This window comes from Cheilinus undulatus, linkage group 19, assembly GCF_018320785.1.
Source record: "Cheilinus undulatus linkage group 19, ASM1832078v1, whole genome shotgun sequence".
NCBI classification, from domain to species: Eukaryota; Metazoa; Chordata; class Actinopteri; order Labriformes; family Labridae; genus Cheilinus; species Cheilinus undulatus.
Genome location: NC_054883.1, coordinates 5,411,741 through 5,435,802, shown reverse-complemented (window position 1 = coordinate 5,435,802; position 24,062 = coordinate 5,411,741). Strand labels below are relative to the sequence as shown.

Genomic DNA, 24,062 nt, shown 5'->3' with positions numbered 1-24,062 from the left:
GCATATAATAGGTTTCAGCATCAAACTACCATTGAAGAAGGAGAGAGAGAGAGAGAGAATGCAGCAGTGCAGTAAGCTTTCTGATGAGATTACGTCATTATTCATAGCTTATCGGAAAATCTACGATAAGGGCAATAATTCACTTTTGAGTGACTGTAACACAAAATATCAATAATAACTTCTTTGTATGGCACCTTTAAAGACAGAAACTTACAAAGTGCTTCAACAGCCATAACAAAGGGATGCACCTAGAGAAAAATAAAATAAACATCAACATTTGAACGAAACAGAAAAGGTCTTAAAAATCAAACAAAAAGTCAGAACCAACTGTCAACAAAAATAAGCAAAGTAGAAAGGAATGGAAACTACACAAACAATCTTGAAAGGCAGTTTAATGGAAGCCTTAATGATGAAATTAACTCGAATAAATGGAAAGCAGTAAAAGACAATATCATATGATATAATATATGATATGTAGGGCTGTTAACATTAACATGTTAATGCTTGTGATTAATCTTGAAACCTTAGCGTGTTAAAAAAATAATTACCCAATTTAATCATATGACTAAGTTTGACCACAACTGCTCCTGTAGTCCTCCAGCGCAGATGTTTACGTGCCTGGGGGTGAAGAGGTGAGAGGGTCAGACACAGCCAGCAGTGATGAGTGAGGAGACAGACCCAGGTCTGCTTAACGGCAGTTTTCTTTTTAAAAAGCTGGAGAATGTTAGTTAAGATAAAACCAAACTGTGGGTACAAGCTATATTAACTGAAGTCTGTGACAATGGAAAAAGGAAATAAATGCAGCAATAAATTGTCCAGTGAGGTCGGCAGAGGTGACGGTCATACAGCAGGAGAAAGTTAGTTCAACATACATGGCAGCACCAGGGGAAGGACATTAGGAATGCAAGCAGGGCATGAATGAGATGGAAATAACACATGAGATTGGCAAGAAGTGAAAATACATGAAAATAAAATACTGCAGAAATACGACAAACATGAGGGCAAGACTAACGCTAAATCAGCTAAACAGCTGCAAAACGGTATAGATCGCAATATATGGTATTGCAATACTAACTGTATTGCAAAATGTTTAAAATCACAATAATATTGAATTGTGACCCAAGTATCATGATAATATCGTATCGTGGGGTTGCTAGTGATTCCCACCCCTAGTACATGCTGCAGTGATGAACTGTCTTTATACAGAAGTACAACAAGTCTTAAGTTCCACCTTCAGACAAAGAACATCTTTGCTAATGTTAGCAAAGACGCTAACAACAACACAGGATCAAGCCATGATCATACCACTCTCTTCAGCAGCATCAGGACAGTTTCCTTCAGACAAATGCTGAAAAGTACTCCAAAACTTTGAGACAGTCCTGTTTGTTAACAATGTTAATCCAGTGTAGAAATCTGTGGTGGAATTGGCAAAATTAAAGTCGATTAGTGAACTTTACAAGCTGAAGATGGAAAATATGATGTGTTCAGGTAACCTCAGTAAATTAGGCAACTGTATTCTATGTTATGACGTGTTCAAATGTCACATGAAAATGGGAAAATTTAGTTTTTGATGGGAAACTTTAATAAATACAGTGTGAATGTGTTTATACTTAAGGGATATACAGTAGATGTGACAGACTGAATCATAGCTTTTTAACTCAAGCACTACTCAGCTAAGAACACTTAAATTAAATATTTGCCCTTATTTTGTCTTTCCACCAAACTATAGAAACTATTGATAGTGGTATCGATGAGGACTCAGATCAGCACCTTAATGTGCTGTACATAGAATTAAAAGAATAAAAATAAAACACCTGACTTTTTAAATCACTTTTTTGCATGTTTTATCCCTTTTGGCACTCTTTTATCCATCCTTGCCACTTTTCTTCTATTTTTGCCCTTTTTAACCCATTTTAATTACTTTTTTGAACTATTTTTGTCATTTGTAACCAATTTTTGCCACATTTTAACCTCTTTTCACCACTTTATCTGGTCATTTTTGCAGCACTTCTGCCAAACTTAACCCTTCTAATATCTAATAATTATGACTGTACATTTCTGTAAAACAGATCAAATGTTCAGTCATTCTCAATCTATTTCAATATTAATTGTTTGTGGGTTGGATTTAACAGCTGCAGACATTTAATGCCAAAGGATACTCTTAAAACCACAACATCTTCTGTTCCTTCTTTTTGAATTCAATGATTTTTCGGGGGCCGGACAGAAAGCTTTGGGGGGCCTGAAATGCCTCTGGGCCACCAGTTGATGATCAGTGAAATGTGGGTATTTCCTTTTTTAAAATAAGGTGATCTAAACAGATTTCCCTGCTGATTTGACTCACTTATTACTTAATGGATACTCACAGTGAAGTAAATGACATTATTGACTGCCAAATGAATTGGCTGAAGAAGAAGCTGACGGCAAGATAAAAGAGGAAGAAGAAAGCAAGATGATGTTCAACAGTGAGGAAAAGAAATAAAAGGATGAAGCTTGATAAGAATCTGACGCCAAATTGCAATTATCCTGCTCCTTACCTCTAAAGAGTATTCTTCTAATTCTTCTAATCAGATACTGTGATATAAATCATGCAGTACATCAGTTACTGCAGAACCGTTGTGATATTTACTTAATGCATGCAGCATATGCACAGGAGCAAAATATAAAGACTCTTACTCTTTTTCATATGCTCCTGTTTTTCTTTTGGAATAATTTTTAGTGGTTCTCTGTTGCCCAAGAAAGAATTATTTTAAAGAAACAATTTAGCTTTAATCCAGAACTCAGAAAAGGTAAGTAAGCCAGCTGGACAGTGGATCCGCCCAAATCAAAGCTCCTGTGAGATTCATGCCAGCAAATAAGTTCACTTGGACTTCAACCTCCCCCCCCTGTACTTCTGGACTACAGTGAAGTCAGTCCCCAGGGCCTGAGAAACACTTTATGTGTGTTCATAAACCTACGTCTTCAAAAACATGATTGTAGAAGAAGGGCGAACTCCACAGTTAATCATGAGTTGTGTTTTTGTAAGTGGCCCAGCTTGTTGTTATGACAGTTATGTCTCTCCACATAACCAGCTTTGTCTTCTGAGGCAGATTATCGTGGCTGCAGAGCATGGACTATTTTTGGTTTTCTTTAGTGACTGTGTCGTGAGTGATTTAAAGACTTGTGTGGTCTGCTCCCACTGCTGCCTCTCAAAGACAGTGGAATATGAATGTCATGAGAACGGCTCTGGTGGAAAGTTGTCTGTCAGATGGCTGCGAGGCAGATGTCGGGATATAATCAGGGCCCCCACACATTACATACATTGTGGGTTTCATGATAGAGAGGAGAGTATTTAGGTAGATACATTACTCATTATGAATCCTAAAATTCAAATGACTGATTTTCTGTCTGTTTTCTCTCTTTTCTTCCAGTTTTAAATTACTCAAGTCATACTATGTCCCTTTATTTCTCTTAACCTCCCTTTATCTTTTACACGCTGGCTGTTATTTTTCTCTTTCACAACCCACATCCCTCTAACCTCTTCTTTTCTATCTTTTGCAGAGGAGCCGTTTCCAGATTTATGACGAATACTGTGGAAACCATGAGAAGGCCCAGAGGCTGCTGCTGGAGCTCAATAAGATCAGGAGTGTTCGGACATTTTTACTGGTAAGTAGGAGCTGTAAACATGATCATAGTTTATATTCTCTTATATATATTTTAACACGTTTCCATGTGAAGCCAGGTCAAAGCTAGGCTTGGAGGTACTCACATAGAAAAACAAACGGCCACACTGTCTTGAATGTAAAAACACACAATGAGCCACACACAGCAGCTGGACAGTGTCCAGTCCTGTACTCTGTGTTCCAGTGTGTCTGACAGCTGATGTGACTCTGCCCCCCATGTGGGCGGACTCCCTCTTCCTGTCCCGACACTCTGAGAGACTTTCACTTCCACAGGGGAGCATCATGTTGCTAGAACAAAAGATGACAGCATCTCCACTGCTGGCTCGCTAAACCGTGTGTGTTTGAGTGTGCAAGTGTGTTCATTTCTAGACGGGAAAGATACTTTTATGGTCATGGATGTTCCCTCAGATTTTACACTTAGAGAAAGTTTTTTTACTTCTGTGTTCCAGGTTTAAAAATGATAGATAGCTGCAAACTGTTTCATTTCAACAATTATTTATTGGTCAGCATGCGAAAAACAATGTGTCCAGGGTATCTGGAGGGATGTCATCTGAGATTTCAAGTAAACCAACAATTTCAGAAGATCTTTTGAGCTTATAATAAATTTTTATAGCTTTACAAAATAAAACACAAATGGATAAAATTACTACTGAACAGTAATATATAGTAACTAATTATACTGAGCCAACTAACAGGGCTCTACAAGCTGTATAAAGGTGCCGAGGAAATGGCAGAATTTTTGCATTAGCCATTATTCTATGACTGTAGAACATTGTTAATTTGACATTTATCAGCAACCAGCGTCCAAAACTAACAATCGCCACTTGCCAATTATGGGTAGATTTTGTCTCTGGCTGGTAAATTTTTAAGGTAATTTTTAATGTGTATTTCGGGCCGAGACGATCTTTGGTCATGTAGGTGCGTCAGTCATGTCGTCATTCACACCGCACCAAGGTGGATAGCTGGTTGTTACTGTAGCCGTACCTCCTTGAAGTGTTGTCAACTTAGCGAGTTTTCAGACCCCTCTAGCAACTCTTTTCAAAAAAGCAACTAGCAACAAATCTAGCGACTTTTTCTGGTGTTACTGGACATTTTGAAGACTCTGACATGAAAGCATGTATCGTTGTAGCGCCTCTTGAGCATCGGTAGCTGCCGTGGGCCCCTCCCCATCCCAAAGCACTGAAGGGCAGTCCACTCCTTGCGCAGCAGTCTCTCTTAGCTGCGGTTAGAGCAGGAGATGCTCACGCCTCCATGTCCAGACTACAGATTAACCGCGCTGTGAAGGCGCCTAGACAGTTTTCTATTGTCTCTTTTTGGTCTATTTAGATTATTAATGAAGACTGTATACCAAAAAAGTAAATTGATTTGTTGTAGGCTCTTCAGTGGACTGTAAGGTTTAAACTAAACCAAATGTAAGAAAACTAAACATCTAAGAAAAACAGAATAATAAATAAATGATAAACCAAAAATAAAATTTGAAGTAACTCTGCCAGAGTATCTCTTGAGTTATTTGGCTGGTCTAGATAAAGGAGGATTGGAATTGTGATGTTATATAAACAAGAATCGACAGAAGCAAGTTCATTTGTTGTTCTACACATAATACGGGTCTTTTTTACTCACTTTTTGTCTCTTTTAGCATACATTATTGCTAGTATTAGTGCATACTATTAAAATATTGATTGAGAATTGCATACAAGACCCAAATGACATGTTGAATAATACTGATATCAAATTACAACGCTTAAAAGCAATTTTTATTTGGTTGGCTGGTAAAATATCTGCTTGGCTGGTAAAAAATTTCACTTACCAACCAGCCTGGCTGGCATGTGAAAAAGTTTGTTTTGGACCCTGTCAGCAACAATTAAACAAAAACAAACATTAGTATTCATAACCTGACAAGCTAGATAGACTTTTCCATATTTTCATTGCACAGGATATAGTTCACATTCATCTGGGCAGGACTTTAAAAAGTTCTCAGAAGTTGACCGGATGAACTCTCTGTCTGTCACATTCATTATGGGACCTGAGCTCGACAGCCAGGCAGTGCTGTAGTTTCTGAAAGGTGGAGCTTTGCTGATAGATAAAACTCATGCTGATGATGTTCAGGAGAAGTGCTCAAACGTCTCTGCCAAGAGAAGCTTTGATTGTGGCTTTTTACCTTGTTTTAATAAAGAAATGTGGCCCAGTTCCAATAAAACTTCTGCTATACCAACCATAGCTATATCTGAGTTTAGTGCTACACCGGCGGAGCCATTGCGTATACTGGCTATGCAGTACAGCTAAACCCTGCTTGTAGCTATCCCATACTCGTGTCACATTTTCATTACGATAGACATAGAATCTAGCCAATCCATCTGCTTTGAAAGGGTGTTGCCTTACCCAATTCTGACCAAACAATACTATTTTACCGTGTGACGTAATATATTGAACAATGGGTGAATTACTAGCGTAAAGTGATGTAAACCAGCTAAAAATACTGTGCTAGATAAAACTCTGAAAACTTGGAAATTTGATGAACACTAATGGAAGCTGACTGGACACAGCATTTTTGTTGGCAAATGATGAAATTCTGTGTCCTTAGTCTGCTTTTTTAGCGCTGGCTGCTCTAATTTTTAATTCAAAACCATCGAATCCAGCGTTTGGAGTGCTCAGCGCCCCAAGTGAAAAAAAGCGCCCTCAGCATCAGCTGTTTTTGTCACCACATTAACGCACTCTCAGTTGAAATAGCACTGTTCTTGTGAATGCCACTTCTCCCTCACTCACTCTCTCCCCAATCAAAATCAAGAAGGGGCGGGACTTCTTACAGTAGCAGAGAGAAGCAGATCTGACTCGGCTTTCTCGCTCTAGAAATGGGTCCTGGATGCTGCCAGTGCTAAAAAAGCAACAACAGTAAATCACAGATTAAACCAGTTACCTTCATGCACACTCCCAGAGCCATGATAACATATTTCATAACTGGTTGGATGCTAATGTTAGTATAATGAAAGGAGGTGTTTTAGAGACCATCAGCTAACATTAGTTTGAGTTAACAGCACTGTTTGATAGTGTTACATGGTATGATCAAAAGTTGGTAAACCAACAGTAATGTGAGCTAACTCACTAAAACTGAGTGACTAGATGCCCCCTTTCTGGGTACTGTCCCCCTTTTAAGAGACCTGTCCTTGGCTTGTGTTGCCCCTGGAGACGTCCCAGACTTTTAATGTGAATTTAGGTTATGTAGCTGTGCAGCTTCTTCTTGTTTCCCTACTGACTGAATAAAAATTCACGCTGACAGATCTCAAACTGCTCTGCTGTCAGAAGAGAATAAAAAAACGGTTGCTGTTTTGTTCATAGCCTGGAGGCATTTTGAGAAGTGCTTAACTCAGGTATTTTTATGAGTGGTCTAGTGTTCCTTCAAAATAAAAGCCCAACTTGCATTTTGCCATTTTACTCCTTTAATATGAAGCTGCTGGAAGTGTTTGGATTTCATAAGCAATAACTAGACAGAGTGCCAACACAGCTCCTTGTTGTATTTTTTAATAAAAACCTAAGATTGAATACCATATTTCAGGACACACAGGTCCATATTATACCATTAATCCCAAACTAATCAGCATATCAGTTATTTTTGGGGTTTAATTTGTTTTTTTGATGGTCTGTTTGGCTTTTCTGCACCTTTTTAACCCAATATAGAAATAAAGAAACATTTTTGTACATTGTAAAATAACATATCGATATTTATAGGCTATGTTAGTATACCTCCAGTTTCTTTGAGTGTATGTTCGTAAATAAATTGCTTATTTTTTTTCTTCAGGATCCACTATCCAAACACGCCCATGCACCTCTCTCTTTATGCACAGAGCTGTTCCTACCCACCTTCTGCAGTTTTCGCCCACCTGTAGGGACTTGTATTTTTTAGTAAAATGTTTTTTTTGTCTACCAAACCGGAATGGTCCCCAGTTTTGCACTTGGCAAATCTGGTCCCCAAAATGGCTATGAAGGGATTGGATGAGTACTAATGTTGCATGTTCATGCTTGGTTATTGTTGTCTCATTAGCTTACTTTGTTTTCTCTTTAGCTTTAGAGGCAGGGAAAGGTATTGTTTTTTCAGATTCCCTATTTATGAGAAATATTGCATTCACAAAGTACAACTTCTCAACAGCATTTGAGCTTCTGACATGAGAGGAAAATGACCACTGTGTGAATATGATGAATTCTCTCTGACTTTTCTTAACCCTGTTTACAGTTTAATCATTGGCTTTGACAGTATGTAATCTTAGGTCTTGCTGCGGCGCACACTTGTTCAACATGCTCACCCCTTATGTTTTAAGACCTCTTTAAAACGCTTTGAAATCGAGCTCTACAGCAGAGTTACACACCCAGAAGAACCCGAGTAAGACCGCAGACTTACTCATATCGATTGGCTGTTTCTTTGTTTAGGCATATGACCTTTACAAAGACTGTAATTGATAGAGTAGGAAACGAAGCACGCACATGCATGTAATATTCACACTCTCAGAGAAGAGCTCTGTGTCTGATTTACTGTCCATGTGCGCCTTTAATCTAGGAAGCTAGACGAGGCAAAGATATTAATTGACTTTGATTTAATGAGGCCTTTATAGCCTCGACCTTTTTGTGACACAGCCTTCCATCAAGCCTATTTGAGTCTTGTGTTACCTTGTGACCTACACTTAGCTACAGACTAATATATCTCAGGTCACCTCCAAGGCCTTTCGGGGACCAGGGTGGGGAATATCCGCTGACCTGCCCTAAACCTTTGGCCTACAGGCTGCCGTAAAGCCTGGTATATTGTTTTCTTTGTAACTTGGCTCCTCAGGTGAGACAGAGGTGAAAATGGATATAAGCAGTTGTCCTCATAAATTGTAACATGAACTGTAAAATTCACTTTAATTGGTGGAAGTTTATCCCTTTAAGTAAAGTGTATAGAACTAATTTTATGAAATCTCAAATGTGTACTGTCTAAGCAGCTATTGGATGGAGTGCCTTGAAATTTTGTACTGTTATTCATATTCATCAGTGGATAAATCCTGCTGACTTTGATGTTCACCAAACTAGATTGCAGCCATATTTTGCTCGTTGAAAAAGTAACTTGCCCAGATCCCACCTGCTCCAGCTGTAGTCTCTGCTAATTGGCAAAAGGCTCCCTACACAGTAGACAACTATGAATCTTAAGGGAATTAAGATTAGACCACAGATATAAGGACAGTTTCACCTGACTTTTTACATGAGAATCCTCTGAATGTAAACACTTTATGATTCGGCCGGGCCCTGGGACCACAAACCTGTGATGATTTCACAGACACAAGATCTCACAGAAATGCGTGATAAATGTGACTTCAGAGTAAAAACAAAAATGGAGGATGAATAAATTTGGCTGTCCTGGCATGTGTTCTGTTTTGAGGTGAAAAAACAAATAAAGGGAAAGAATACATTTGAAATCCTGGCTAATAAGACAGCAGTGTTCTTGCACATCCTTGTCTTAAAAGTCTTAAAAAATCTGAAATTGAACATTTGAAATTTACGTCCATAAAAAGTCTCGAAACATCTTAATTCTGCTTGTATGAGGTCTTAAATTTTAGTAGGCACTTTGGCTAAGAGGTGCTTTATGCACTCTTCCTTTTTTACCACATATATTTAATTGTAATCATTATTTTCTTAAGTATATACTTGTGTATGTTATGATAAATAGCATTCATCATATTTATAGAATACAGACATTAAATGTGCCAACCCAGAAGTAATCAGATTTGGATGTTTATGACCAAAAAATGTCTTTGTCCTATATATTTTGAAATTTCATTAACAGTGCATTTAGCCAGGGAATGCAGCTCAATCCCATGTACCAAGAGGTCGCACATGACTTTCAATTTTGACAATTTGACTGCAAAAACTGCATTAAAGTCCTTGTAAAGTGACATACAAAATTTGTATCTTAACACACTAGATACAGTTTGCTGGAATAAGGTTGCTGTAAACATGTGAATTCACTGAGATTAATGTATGACTGAATTTTGGATTTAACCGATTAGAAGGTTATTCACCTCTTTCCTCTCGGTTTTATTTGAGCAAGACAAATACCTGAGCCTATGACATCACCGGTCTGGATTGGGAATACCCCGGCCCCCTAACACTACAAGGATATAAAATCACCAAGCAGTTCATCTTAGTACAGTCTGTTGTTAGTTTATGTCACTACCTTCATTGAAAGTTAACAGCCAGCTGTATTTTTGTCTGTTGTGAGTTAAATTTCCCATATCAATCAGCCACGGTTGCCTACAAGTCATTAAGAGCATCATAACATAGAGATTTGTACCAGAAAACAGTAAATCTGCTGTGACACAGAGCCAGGCGGCTGCGCTCTGATCAGATGCTTTTTTTTTCTTTTGACAGGATCATATTCCTCGTAAGTGGGTGTGGCTTCAGCTTATTCAAATGACATGTCCACACCATTTTAAAGTAGATGCTACTGCTTAATTTTTTGTGATTTTAAAGCTTGATTTCATAAACTTTGAGATCTTTTTCATGACTGAAATTTTGCCTGGTGGTTCATAACACAGTGTGCTGTTATACAACAAACTAAAATAAAGATTGTTTTTTATCACTTACAGGGACTTTAATTTTTCACAGTCAATGTCTCAAAAAAAGACTTAAAAATTCTTGAATCTGATTCTTTTAAGTGTGTTGGAACCCAGAGACATTATAGTCGTGTTTATGCTGGAGCTGTAAAAGTATGTGCCATGCTGGTTATGCTCCTCCAATCTGCTTGCCCTCATTCGTCATTGTGGGTATCCTGTTATCGGCAGCCTGTGCTGTAGCTGTGATTATCAAACATGTTTGAAATTTATGGAGATGCTTACTTCGCTAAATGGTACTGACACCATGCGTTATTATTCTGGCAAAAAGTGGCAGCAAGAAACTCCGAATTTAGTCACCCCCCTCTTTGGTTGCAGGGGAGAGTCGGGCCTAAAACTGGACCTAAAATTATTTAGTGTGTAGCAAGCTAACTTTAGAAAACTAACATACAAAACCAAGTTTGTTGTTGTGGTTTAACTTGGAAAAAACACAAACTATATTTGTAAACCTCAGTGTAAATGATGCACTTTGCAAAATAACAAAACATACTGTATGCTTAGGGCTACACTGCAGCGCAGGGGTTAGCGCTGTGGCCTCGCAAGAAGGTCCCTGGTTTGCTTCCCGGTCAGGGCCTCTCTGTGTGGAATTTGCATATTCTCCACGCGCATGCGTGCGTTCTCTCCAGGTTCTCCGGCTTCCTCCCACCACCAAAGACATGCTCGTTAGGTTAATTGGTGACTCTAAATTGGCTGTAGGTGTGAATGTAAGCATGCCTGCTTGTCTGTCTCTGTATATGGGCCCAGTGATTGGCTGGTGACCAGTCCAGCTGTGTCCCGCCTCGGTGGGGGCCTAGTGGCCAATGGGATAGACGATGTAGGAAATGGATGCATGGATGGACTGTATGCTTATGTCTTCTGGCTTGAACACTATGAAAAGCTTGGGTTGCAAGTCAAGGGAAGCTTTATTTGCTAGTAGCTGAGAAGAGAGGGATAAATATAGAGGTCAGGCCAAACTTTGTGATGATATGCTATTTTATCAATGTGTTATTGTGTTTGTAATTGCAGATGGTAATAACTATACAATATTGCCAATAAATCCTGTGGGATATGTTGCCAAAGATGTGTATTTCTTCTATAAAACTACAGTATTTGACCTGGACTTGAGTTTTGCTACTCACAAACAAGTTAATTTAGCTTCATAAATTACCCGATAAAAATCCAGCTTCAATTAATAAAACAGATTCAGGTAAGAAAAGAAGTTCACAGTGGATACAGATTGAAAAGCAATGACCATTACAGTCTTCTCTCCTCTTTTCCAGAACTGCATGTTGCTGGGAGGCAGAAAAAACACGGAAGTCCCACTGGAGGGTTACCTGGTAGCTCCCATTCAAAGGATCTGCAAGTACCCTCTGCTGCTTAGAGTGAGTATGGTCTCTGGCATGCTAACCCTGAATTAAAGAGATACCACACCCTATACTGCCCCCTCTATAGGGTACCTACTACTCCTCTTTTCATGCACCACCACCTAGTCATTAGTTTAGGCTGTCCTGGTCTATTCACATCAACCTCTCCTTCTCTAATGAAACAACCATCTCATGCTTTAGCACACTCTGCTTTAGTGCTCCAGCACAACCACACTGTAGCAATAACACAAGACCTATCATCACTTCCTCAGTCCAGCTACTCATTCACACACTTCACTGGCCTCTTTCATACCTGTGCTGGTTGTTAGTTTTCAAATCTCTTTTTACCCCAACATGAAATGTGAGCGAAATGAAATACTCTTTCAAAGGCCATTTGAGCTGGTGATCTGAGCTGTCCCGTCTCATTCGTCTTGTTATGAACTATTAATTCACCGGGGCGTCCTCTAAACAGCCACCAGCACGGGCACAGAGATGTAATAATAATAAGGGGGTAATCTGATGCTCTGCCATTTGAAGTCTTCCAGCTGCCACGGCCTCCTCTTCAGAGCTGACACAGATAGCCATCACTGGCTGCAGTTATATCTAGAACAGTGTAAATCAGGCCGCTGTGCTGAAACTCAGTGTTTAGAACTAGATGCAGAGATTGCCATCGATTACTCTACACTGTGGCATGCTGTATCAGGGGATTCAACTACTTAATTAGGCACAACTGCAAGGTAATCAAATATAGGGTAAATATAAAATATAATATGTTTTTAGGAGTCATATCTGCAACAGGTTTGATTCCAACTGTTTCAAAGAAGTAGTAAATTTGATAGTTTATGGGTTTGTGCTCTTTAAACATATGCAGGAGCTGCTGAAAAGGACCCCCAAGAAGCACAACGACTACGCCCTGGTACAGGAGTCTCTGCAGGTGATGAAGGCTGTGTGCACCAGCATCAACGAAGCCAAGCGACAGATGGAGAAGTTGGAGATTTTGGAGGAGTGGCAGTCCCATATCGAGGGCTGGGAGGTGGGCCTCAACTGAACTTTTCTGTGCTGAATGATTTAATCTCCACCAATGTTAAGCTTAAGTTGGCTGCATTGACTTCTCGCTGAGCTGTTTGAGTCGGGTTGTATGTTTTTTGAAATACACAGCTGAGCTTTATCCCCGCCAAATCTCAAAGTCATGACTTATTGAAAGCCACTTGGCCCCATGCTGGCAATCAAACAGGAATTCCAAACGGCGTGACTTTTGCAGCCCTTTTAAGCTTTCTTGTTCACCAGGGAACAATGACTTGTTTTCACAATAGCCAGATTCATTCTGCCTGAAGAGGCTGTTATCCCCTGCTCTTAAAGCTGTAATGCTTGAGGGTGACGGATCCAACTACCATCAGGTAGGCTGCCTTGGTTCCAGGCTTTGCCTTTCGATTAGTTTTCTTCTTGAGTTCTTAGATGCTCTTGTGAGTGGTCTGTAGACCTTGTGGTGGTTGGAAGGAGATAACAGAGGCCAGTGTACTTATGTCACTGGGTTTCATGCAAAGAGGGCTTAAAGACCTCCTGGACTCATGCAGACATAAAAACATTGCTAATGTTAATACAGCTTTTCTCAAAGGTATATGAAGCTCAGGACTGTTTCTGATTGGAGCAAAAGTTGCAAGGGGATTAATGCCCAAAATAAAGTATATGCATTCATTTTTTTAGAATGTCTCATCAGTCTCATGCTTTCTTTTTTTTTTTTTCTTTTAAGATTTATTTTTGGGCATTTTTGTGCCTTTATTAGATAGAGGAGGACAGTGGACAGAGTCAGAAACAGGGTCAAGAGTGGGGGATAGACATGCGGGCCTCAGGCTGGATTTGAACCCCGGCCGCCTGCGTACATGGGGAGTGCCTTTAACCACTAGGCCACCTGCTCCCCAGTCTCATGCTTTTAAAAGTGAAGGTATGCCATCATTAAGCTGCTGTTGCTGGGAAGCAGCTGGATTCTACCATCTTTCTTCTCTCACATTGATGGAAAATAAGGACAATGCTGGACCTTTGAATGTCTTATTTTACTTCGAAAAACTTCCAGAATGCTGAGTGGACAAGTCAGTCCCCCTCTTTTTTTTGTTTTGTTTTTAACTTTTTGTAACCTTTGCACTTTAATTATTCCATGGTTAAGCAATTGACAATCTACCAGAAGTTCCTTATTTTCTCTATTGACTATTGACTGAACAGAAAGATATGTACACTTAACTTATGACAGTACAAAATACAAAGTTAAGCATAACTTAGATCAGTGTCTTGAGAAGCTATTTTAGCTTTATTGTTAGTCTTAGCTGCATTACTTTCACAGAGCGAGCAACGAAACTGTAACTCTGAGAAAATAAAAATGCTGTCACATTAACCAAAGGTTACTGGACTTCAGTGAGTCATTTTGTACATGCACTCCTACATACTTTATTTCTAACAGTGTTTTGTTTTTTTTTTAAAGATTATTTTCTGGGGCTTTTTGCCTATAATTTATAGGACAGCTGAAGATAAATAGAAAACATGGAGAGAGAGCGTGGGGCAAGACATGCACCAAACATGTAGCAGGACCAGTAATCAATGTTTATGTTTTTACTACTGTCAAGATCAAAATCAAAATCAAGATCATAAAATACATCTCTTTGCACTAATTTGATTCCAAATTGTCAGAATGGACTGACAAAATGCAAAATATATTAATTTTAAACATGAATAAAAATGTGATTCATTACAATTATCAGAATTCAGGGACTTCAATTTTATGTATTTTTCTGGGCTTTTTCCTTTACTACAGAGGTAGTATTGTGTCCACAGTGGATATAGTCGGGAACAGAGATTAGAAAGTGGGGAATGGCATGTGGAGAGAGAGCCAGACTTTTACCTGGGCCGTCCATGTACATGGTGCATGACCTCCCCACTAGGCCATCTTTGCCCCTTAATTGTAAATTAAAAAAAAAAAAAACAATAGACAGCCCTAGTTTTTAGTTTAGATATGAAATAGTAGAGCATAATCATTCCTCAGTGTGTGGAAGCCCTTGGGCACAGATGCCTAGCAGGTAGGTTGTGCCCTGTATATGCAGGCGCCCCAGGCTCAGGTCAGGCATGTGGCTCCTTTCCTGCATGTCTCTCATCCCTGTTTTTGACTCTATCCACTGTACTCCTCTATGAATAAAAGCATAAAACGCCTCAAAATATCCTACAAAGAAAATAAAGATGTACAGAAGCCGTAAGTGGAGATGCAGTCATTTTTTATTTTTCTTTTACTGTGTTTTCCCTGGTAACAAGTAGTTACCAGTTCTAGTAATTTCTAGTTTTTGTTCTATTAAGATTTATATCTTTGGCTTTTTATGCCTTTATTTTACCACAGTGGTAGGCCACCTGCACCCCAAATTTCCAGTTGTTTTTTTTGAGACTGGATTTATCTGTAACATTATCTGGAGATGCTGGTTTTCCCATGATAAGAAGTTTGTTTCTTAAGATCCTGAGTACCATAAATGACTGTAATGAACATGCCTCCGTCAGCCTTGATGTTTTAGGATAATGACAAAAATAAAGCAAGGTGTTTTGAAACTAGGCTAAATTTACTCCTGACTACACAAAAACAGAGTAAAATAAAGTGAATGCATAAATATCTCATCATGGCTCCTTAAAGGTGTTTAAGTTTGGGTCACTAGCAATAAATAGAGTGTTGTTATGGTTAAAGCAGGGCATGCAGAGTTAGTCATTTTTGCTGTAGAGCAAAATCTTTTGCAGAAACACTAAAGGTTCGGCAGTGATTCATAAGATTCACAAACTGGAGCTGTCATACATATAAAAACAGGGCTAATATAATAAAACATAATCAGGTTTTTAAAAATAACAGTTGTACCCCTTTTAACAACATTAACTTTACAGGAAACAGTCACTCATAAACAGATACACACAAGAGTTCAACATCTAAGAATAGTGTGACGGATGAGGCCATGCTTGGCGTTGGGTTTGGTGACGTTTCTTGTACTCGACATGGTCCTGGCTGTAGCCACTCTGCGGTTTCCCCTCAGCACTTTTATTAATTGTAAACATGAGCTCATTCTGGAGCAGGATCTTGTAGCTGCAGCATGCCAAGCTCTGCAGCAACAGGATGGAGCTAAGGAGGAAAGAGTAAAAGCTAAAAAAAATATGGGGGGGGGGGGGGGCAATTGCGGTGTTTGCATCTTCTCTTCCTGTGTGGGTGTTGGAGGAATGATGGAGGGATGAGATGGAATTGTGATGCTGGAGCTCCTGTTTTTTTCCATTTTCCTGCCTCCTCTTGCGTTCCCTGCTTCCTACTCTTGCTCCCGAATGCTTGTTAGCGCTGACCTGCTCCGCAGCTGGCCGCCATCGGGCATCCTGGCAGGTTCACCTCGCGTGGGAGAGACAGGGCGATGGCTGTTCGTGGCCACCATGGTGACTTCTGCCAGCATTTTGTCAGGGCGGAGGTTGCCAGTTGGGTAGTTTTGCAAGTATCTGGGTTTTGTCACTCAGCATTATATAAATATGTTAATTTTAGAATTATTTTATGTGTGTTTCACTTTCATTTGTTATTTATTTGAGTTTGCTTAATAAGATTTCCTTTATTTTTTTCTTAACACACCTTTTGTATAATGAAAGCAATTTCCTATTACATATTGTTCCCTCTTTTCTTCAGTAAGTATGTTTGGCAGTTGTCTGACAGTAATAGTACAGGGTTCAAATCAAGTTTAAGCAGATAACTGAGGCTTAAAGTGTTGATTAAGTTGAAGAGTGCATACACCCCCAGGAGAAAACCACAAGATTGATGTGAGAAGTGATAGCGAGATGCTGCAGACAAACAGAAAAACTAATGAAGGCTACATTAAAAGAATTACACAGACTGGGATTTCTGATAAAAGTTTGCCAAACACAAATGGGAAGTTTTGGTGCGGCTCTAAAACCCCTTGAAGTGAGACAGGCCGGCCTCCATGTCTGGTGTGCACACATTCATTGGCTGCAAATGAGTCTAACATCTGGTCATGGGCTGGGGAGTTAAAAAGCCCTAAAAGAGTGAGGAGACTTTAAAAACAAGTGTGGAGGAAGGAATGAAAGAGATAGAGGAATAAACTGGGGAATGAAGAGGCAGAAATGTTCAGGAAAAGGGAAGGGAGGAGGAGGAGAATCAAAAGGGGTGAGGAAAGAAGAAGAAAAAAGCCGGGGTTAGGTTTTGGCCCTGCTGATGTCTCCAGCAGGAGGAAATGCTTAACACATTTTCCGGCTCTGTGCGTATGGGAGTTATTTTTAGCTCAGAGGGGCCGATCAAACGTGGTCCATAAATTCCAAGAGCAGGCAAGGTAAGGAAAAAAGACAGAACACTTTATCACTTGCAGCAGGAACACCAGAGCAATGTGGTGACCAGGCGCGACAATGCAACACATAGCTTGACTCGACGGGATGTTGTTGTATAGGAGCTAATAACTGCCGTGCATTTTAAAGTCCCACAGCAATCTGGTGTGAGGAAGCAGGGGGTGTTTTTACAAACCCCTGAGAGAGGGAACAGGAAAGGCTGGGCTTTGGAACCCCTTCTCCTGCTCAGACTTTATTTTTGAACATTAATTTGGATAGAAAAAATCTGTAGAAACTTGTAGAATAAACACTTTGAATACCTGAGGGTCATTTGCTACTTTCTCCTGCACATTCTCATGTATTAAATGAAATCAGAACATCTTTTTGACTCTATTTTCTCTCTTTTCAGGGCTCAAATATCACAGATACATGCACAGAGATGCTCATGCATGGCGTCCTCCTGAAGATTTCAGCTGGAAACATACAAGAGAGGATTTTCTTCTTATTTGACAAGCTTCTGGTCTATTGCAAGAAGAAAAACAGGTGTCTGGACCCTTATTCATTCAGAATTTTACAGTCAAAATCAAGGATGTTATAATCTAATTTCACTGTATATTTTTAAGAGACGTAACAAAAATATTGTTTATGCTAATTTCACATTTCCTTCTCTCTGTGCTCCTGCAGGACATTTAAGGCATGGACTATATAAATAATTCACTTTACCAGTTCCTTTTTTTTTTTTAAGAGGGAGTAGTGCACTGTGGGAGTCATATTTAGTGAGTGAGTTGAAAGGAAAGTTATGCAGTACCAGAGACATGTGAGAGAAGGATTTGGAAGGTTTTTTAACTCAGGGAAAAGAGGGCATGTGATTAGTCTGAGTGGGGATACAGGTTGTAGATTTATCTGTCAGAGGAAATAAGAGATGTGACATTTATTCATCACCAGAGTCAGGAAACTCTTGCTGATTGCACACCATTGTTATGCTGGTGCTTATATGTGCAGCTCACACATATGCTGCTGCTAAAAGTGCAACCATGTTGACACTACATGTTTTTGTCACCTTTGTTTACACACCTCCAACCAAGCTGCCACCTGCTTCGATTTGCTTTTACTGTACTGTTGTTTACAGTGATGTGACTGCAGGTAGAGCATAAAAGCACATCTATTCACTGACTAACAGAAGGAAAAACAAATGTGCTGCTTTGAATTCAGTAGCTAGGTGTCTTTGCCTCTTTTGTTAAAGCTTTTGTTTCAGGTTGATATCAGTATGGATGCTTAATATGAGCTACAAAAACAAATAAGATTACTAGTTGGAAGAATGATTATTTCTGTACAGGTAGTTTGTGGTGCAAGGGGATGTATACAGATACATTGCACATTGCCAGGACAGCTTTTTGTACATTTTCCACGGCAAAGATAGAAAGTGAGTGATATACAGTACTGTGCAGAACTTTTAGCCATGTTTGGGCCAAAAACTGAGGCCAAAGTAACTGCGAATAAGCCCGCCTTAGGGCACCATTAAGCAGGAAGGAGGATTGACGCAATCCAGGTCGTGCTCTGCATGTCCTTACATATTTCCAGGGGTATGGGAAACTAATCTGGTGAAGTCGGCCTAGGGTACTCACTGCGTGGCTAGTAGGCTTAACACCAGCACCTGGTGGTGGTGTCGCAATCCACAGCACCACCAGTGATGCCGACAAAAGAGATGCAGGTGAGCTTTACCTTGGCTGCCCATGTATCGAGCTACACTCTGACACCCCCTCCACATCCAGCTTAGGGCTGAGGCAGGGCTGGTGTTGTCTTGGTTTTGGACTTGCCCGACTCTGAATTTTCCATCAAGACTGGTTGAGACTAGCACTGATCTGCTATTCTTTGAATCATTAATGTGAAAATAAGGAGCAGCAACTAATAAAACAACAAATAACTACAACTGCAAAAACTCAGACATCAGTCCATCTTATTTCTGGTCAGGTATACCTCTGAACACTTATTTTAGGCCACATTCACCTGACAAATCTAGATAAATATCTCATTTCCAGATATTTAAAAGAATTCCAGACTTTTCAGTGGCTTTTAAATACATACAGTGATTTATTTTTTATAAGTTAGTTGAACAAATTTGTTAAGATTTGAGATTTTTGCATGTTGTGCTTTGAAAGAGTTGCAGACACCTTGTTTTTAATCTGTCAAAATTATTTAAAAGAAAACTAAAATTTAAGAGAGAATGCTCTTTAACTGTTCAACCTTCTTATGGTTTTTTAAAATTGATTTTTATAGTCTTGGTCTTGTCTTGGTCTCGGTGCACTCTTGTCTTGGGAAAATCTTGGTCTCAGATAATGTGGTCTTGAGTACGACACTAGCATCCTACATGCCTAAAACGTATGCACATGACTGTTTATGACTGTAAAAGTCCTGTAGGGAGTTTAGATGTTTATGAAACAGGCTGAAAATCATACTGATGCCTTTATATGAAACCTAAAATCCCTGCTTTGGGGTAGGTTTAAGGCAAAGTCATTTAATGCAAGCTGACAAAACTGTTTTTCTTAATTCTTTTAAACAAAAATGAACTTTTCTTCCCTAAAAAACATTGATTTTAAAGTCCATTATAAAGTTTAATAAATTTAAATGGGGCTGATGTTTTCTCCATTTCCACAGACATCCAGTTCTCCTGCTTACAGCACTGTGTTACTTGCAATAAAATAAATAAGATAATACTATATCTCCCGCCAAAAAGTTAGTTTTATAAGTTTAGAACTTTACAAACGTATCTAAAATGGCATGTACTTTGGGGAGAGATATTTTTGCACAAAATCTGGTAATATTGCTCTTCCTCTATGTGATTCTTTGGCTTCTCACAATGTCTTTCCTGGCTTTGCATCCTAATTTTTACATCAAATGCACACTATCTAAGAGGGGGATGCATAACAACACTATAAATGTTTTAAACTGCACTCAGAGGCCTCCGATGGGCAGCAAAACACATCAGACTAAATTCCCATGTAAGTCTGCTCTAAAGTCAGTAATTCACAATAAGTTAAGAATAACACCACATGATGTTAAAATGTGTGAAGAGACAAGAGGTACTGCTTTGGCAACAGGGGGCGCCAGAATGGATACAAACATATTTCCTCACAGGAACTTTAAAATAAAGCAGGATGAGATTCTTTTTCCACTATTACTCCTCTCAAATATATGGGAAAGGATCATTAAAGGGATTAAAGGTCATGCCTTGACCAGAGAAGGCGGCAGAGGAGTCACAAAACTTAAGTTCCTCAGGGGAGCTTTAACATAACTGGAGAAAAATAAGATGCTTAAATTACATTATTCTGTACGAAATCGTAAATTAATCCGTTATAAATGACTCAAAATAACTAAACAATTCTCATATGCTTGCCTCCTTGTGTTCAAGGCGTTTAAAAAACAGCAAGACGGCTACAGAGGGTCCTCGCTACCTGTTCAGAGGGAGAATCAACACAGAGGTGATGGAGGTGGAAAATGTGGATGATGGCACAGGTGAGAAAGAAACATATGTTTTAAAACTTCACTATTATTTTTTTTCCTTTTCATTGAAGCTTCAAATGCACCATAACAACCCTCTCAGGAATTTCAACAATATAGCCCTTGGCTTGTGCTGCTGCATGACTGTGTGATTTTGTATCACCAATGGAAAAACAGAATTTACCTTTAAGCATTACTTACAGCATCTATAGTTACATATCCTTGGGGTTGTGCTGCACATAGCACTGTTGAACTCAAACTCTTGTGTGTCTTTTGGCCTCTCATAGCCGCTGATTAGCATTTATATTTGTAGAAGCCATCATTTCCTCTACGGCGGACCTCGATGGGCAGTGATATCTGGTGTTTTTCGGTGCGAGATGGCAGAGTGAGGATAAACACGTGAGGCAGGCGGCGGTGCAGAAACACTTGGGTGTTCTGCACCACAGGCGGGAGATCTCAATCTGAAATCCAGAGTATTTTAGCTTGGATTCCTATGTAATGAAAGCACAGTGATATTTTCCCAGGCACACACTTGCAGCCTGAGGTTGAAAAACGCCCTGGAGGCCAACCATATGAAGGACATCAGGGTGTAGATGCTTTTAGACTAGATTGTAATTGATGACTGTGATGATTTGCTATTTGTTACACCCAAAGGTCAGATCAGGAGGTATTAAAACAACTCCCAAATTAATTTAAATAATGATGTAGATTCATACAACAATTAAGAGTGTATTTCCATCAACTCTGGGTTTTCTTTACATTCATAACATCTGTATTTGAGCGTAAGTGGTGAATCATAAGTAGCTGTAAGCTTTCAGAGAGTTTCTGAAGGCTCAGTAGTAAATAACGCTGATGGATGGAGCTTCCTGTGCATGTGTGCCTCCTCATTTATCTCATTAAAGGAGGAGAGTGATAATCAATAAAGCACTCAATAGAGAGGCAAATAGGACCCGGTACAGGAGCCTGGAAAAATGAGTTTTTAGTCAGTGTTTGAAGATAGATGACATTATCCTCGATGGTTTTGAAATGGATGTTGTTTTTGGAAAAAAGATGACACAGTACTATGTAAAAACTCCTAAATTATCAGATAATGTGTTGTCTCTTTTTGTGTCTTTCGTTCTTTATGAAGCTAATCATTCAAGTTCAGAAAAGTTTTATTGTCTTGATAAAGCAGCAGGCCCTGTTTTTTGTAAGCCAAACTCTGTTTACAGTGTGATGATCAGTGCGACCACTAATTGACTACCCTCCCCCGAAAACACTACGCTCAGTTTAAACTGGCCAAAAAATTTGATTTTCCCGTTCCACCCCTTCATGAAGAGAGGGCTTTATAAAACTATCCGAGTCAAACTTTTCTCTCTCTGCTTCTCCGCCTCACAGCTGACTACCACAGCAGCGGGAACATAGTAAACAACGGCTGGAAGATCCACAACACAGCCAAGAACAAGTGGTTCGTCTGCATGGCCAAGACCCCGGAGGAGAAGCAGGAGTGGCTGGAGGCCATCATGAAAGAGAGGGAGCGCAGGAAAAGTAAGAAGGGGCTTTGGTGGATCAGTATCAGGGTGGGAATGGGTGGGAGAGGGTGGCTCATTTTGAATGCAGTCAGTGAGAGGAACTCATTTCCTATGTATTTTTTTCTTCTGAACATCTGTCTCAAATCAAATAGCTGAGAATATTTGCAGTGTATGGGAAAATCAATACAGAATAATTTGATGGTTATGGTTGAAAAATTAGTTCTGATCATGCTTGGCATGTTCGTTCCAGAGTATAAGAGAAAAGCATATAACGCTGGATTAGAATGAGTCTTTGTCAGATATAAGTATAGGAAGACATGCTCTTTTCCTGAAGGCCTCTCAGAGTGAAGACAGCACATTTTGGTGTCTTTATACCCCTTTGAAATTCTGTTCAAGATAAACTATGTTCTATCATTAGCCCTGCCTAAACCTGTAACTGTAAGATATGGACTGCATCTCTATCTGTTTCCACTGTCCAAAAGTGAAGCCAAAATCCAGAAATATCTGTACTGCTGTAAAATTGCTGAAGCACAATCCACAGCAGTACAGATATTTATTTCAGTTTAAATGCTTATAGACTTGATGTCTCATTTATAAATATTTGCGACTGGATGAAACATTGGCATGATTTTACCTGTAAGACTGGATGCAACATTTGTTTTTGTCCAATGAACTGCAATGTTATTTGAAATACATGTGTGGCAGGCATATGGGATAAAAAAATACTACAACAGTATTTTAGAACACAACAATTAGACAAGAGGGTTTCTGTTTTTTTTGTTTTTGTTAATGGTTTTATAGAAATGATTAAGACCTTCATGGTGAACCTCCTTTTTTCATTTAAAGCTAAGAAGTTTAAGCTTCCATGTGTTTTTTTATTTCATGTCTCCGTCTGCTGCAGAGGCTAAGAATAGATATTTTGGTTAACGTTGGAAATTTGTTCCATTTTTTAGTAGGGCTGGGAAATTAATCACAAATTAGATTTAACAGGAATATGGCCTGCTGCAATTTTCAAATAGCAGAAGATACAATATTTCTTTAATCCAAAATTTGTGACAAAATTCCAGTTTAGAACTTTTTTTCAGCAAAGATGTTATGCATTACATATCATGCAATCATTTCGGTGCCAAATTTTTAGAATATTGTACAAAAACATCCTATTTTCTTCTTTTTTGTATGTTTTTCTCACTAAATATGAGAATGATATAAAATATTCATTTTAATACAACAGTTCAGAATTTGCAAAATGAGTCAAAATCATCACAATAAGATATTTTTAAAAAATTGTTCAGCCCCAGTTCAGCCTAATATTGTGTTGGTCATAGTATAGAATGAATTATTGCTTGTTTTTGTTGGAAAATGCATGAGATGAGGAGCTTAAGAAATAATCGCATATTAAATCACAATTGAAATGTCTCAGTTCACATCACAATTAGATTATTTTCCCAAATCATTCAGCCCTAGCTTTTAGAAAACTCAAAGGTTTTGGGAGGGTGTGGTTTTAGCTAGCCTTAGTTCTGAATGGGTTAGCAAACACATTTACAGAAAGTTCAGTGGCTCTTAGGGATGTTCCGAGCCAAATAATTTCCCAGATGATTAAATGAAAATCATGATACAATTTAGGGAACTAGTCTGAGGTTAAATAAATGCATTCTGTAGACCAACTTCACACTGCAACGGGAAAACAACTGCATACTGTATTGATGCAACGTAGTTTACAGAATGTTGATAAGGTTAGGCTGAGGTCACTGCTGGGCTTAATATCTTCAGTCAGTGCTTCAGTGACTTTAATCTGTCAGCCGCTGGAAAACTTTAATAGTGCTAAACCACAGTGTTGCTACAAGATGACATCAGTTTATTGTAGTTTACATCAGATTGAAGAGAACTGTTGCAGCAATGCAGTATTTATTAAAAGTCACATATTTTACCCCTTTACAAGTCCCCAAAACATGCCTGTTAAGCCTTTTGCTGAAAAAACACTCCAGTATTGGATTTTTGCATGTCTGAAAACTTCCTGTGTCTGTGGCTTTAAATGTTAATGAGCTGTCTGACTCCGCCCCTCCCAGGAAATGGGATGTGGCTTAACGGTTGTGG

The 24,062-nt window shown here is 39.1% G+C and overlaps 1 protein-coding gene across 1 annotated transcript in view; it reads left to right on the top strand.

The window, feature by feature from the left end:
- The window catches only part of prex2 (phosphatidylinositol-3,4,5-trisphosphate-dependent Rac exchange factor 2), a 180,038-nt gene that overhangs the window by 34,637 nt on the left and 121,339 nt on the right, over window positions 1-24,062 (top strand). The window contains exons 4-9 of the mRNA XM_041814271.1: window positions 3,538-3,642; window positions 11,551-11,652; window positions 12,506-12,667; window positions 17,369-17,502; window positions 20,369-20,472; window positions 21,835-21,984. Coding sequence (XP_041670205.1) covers window positions 3,538-3,642; window positions 11,551-11,652; window positions 12,506-12,667; window positions 17,369-17,502; window positions 20,369-20,472; window positions 21,835-21,984 — 757 coding nt within the window. The remainder of the gene's footprint in view (window positions 1-3,537; window positions 3,643-11,550; window positions 11,653-12,505; window positions 12,668-17,368; window positions 17,503-20,368; window positions 20,473-21,834; window positions 21,985-24,062) is intronic.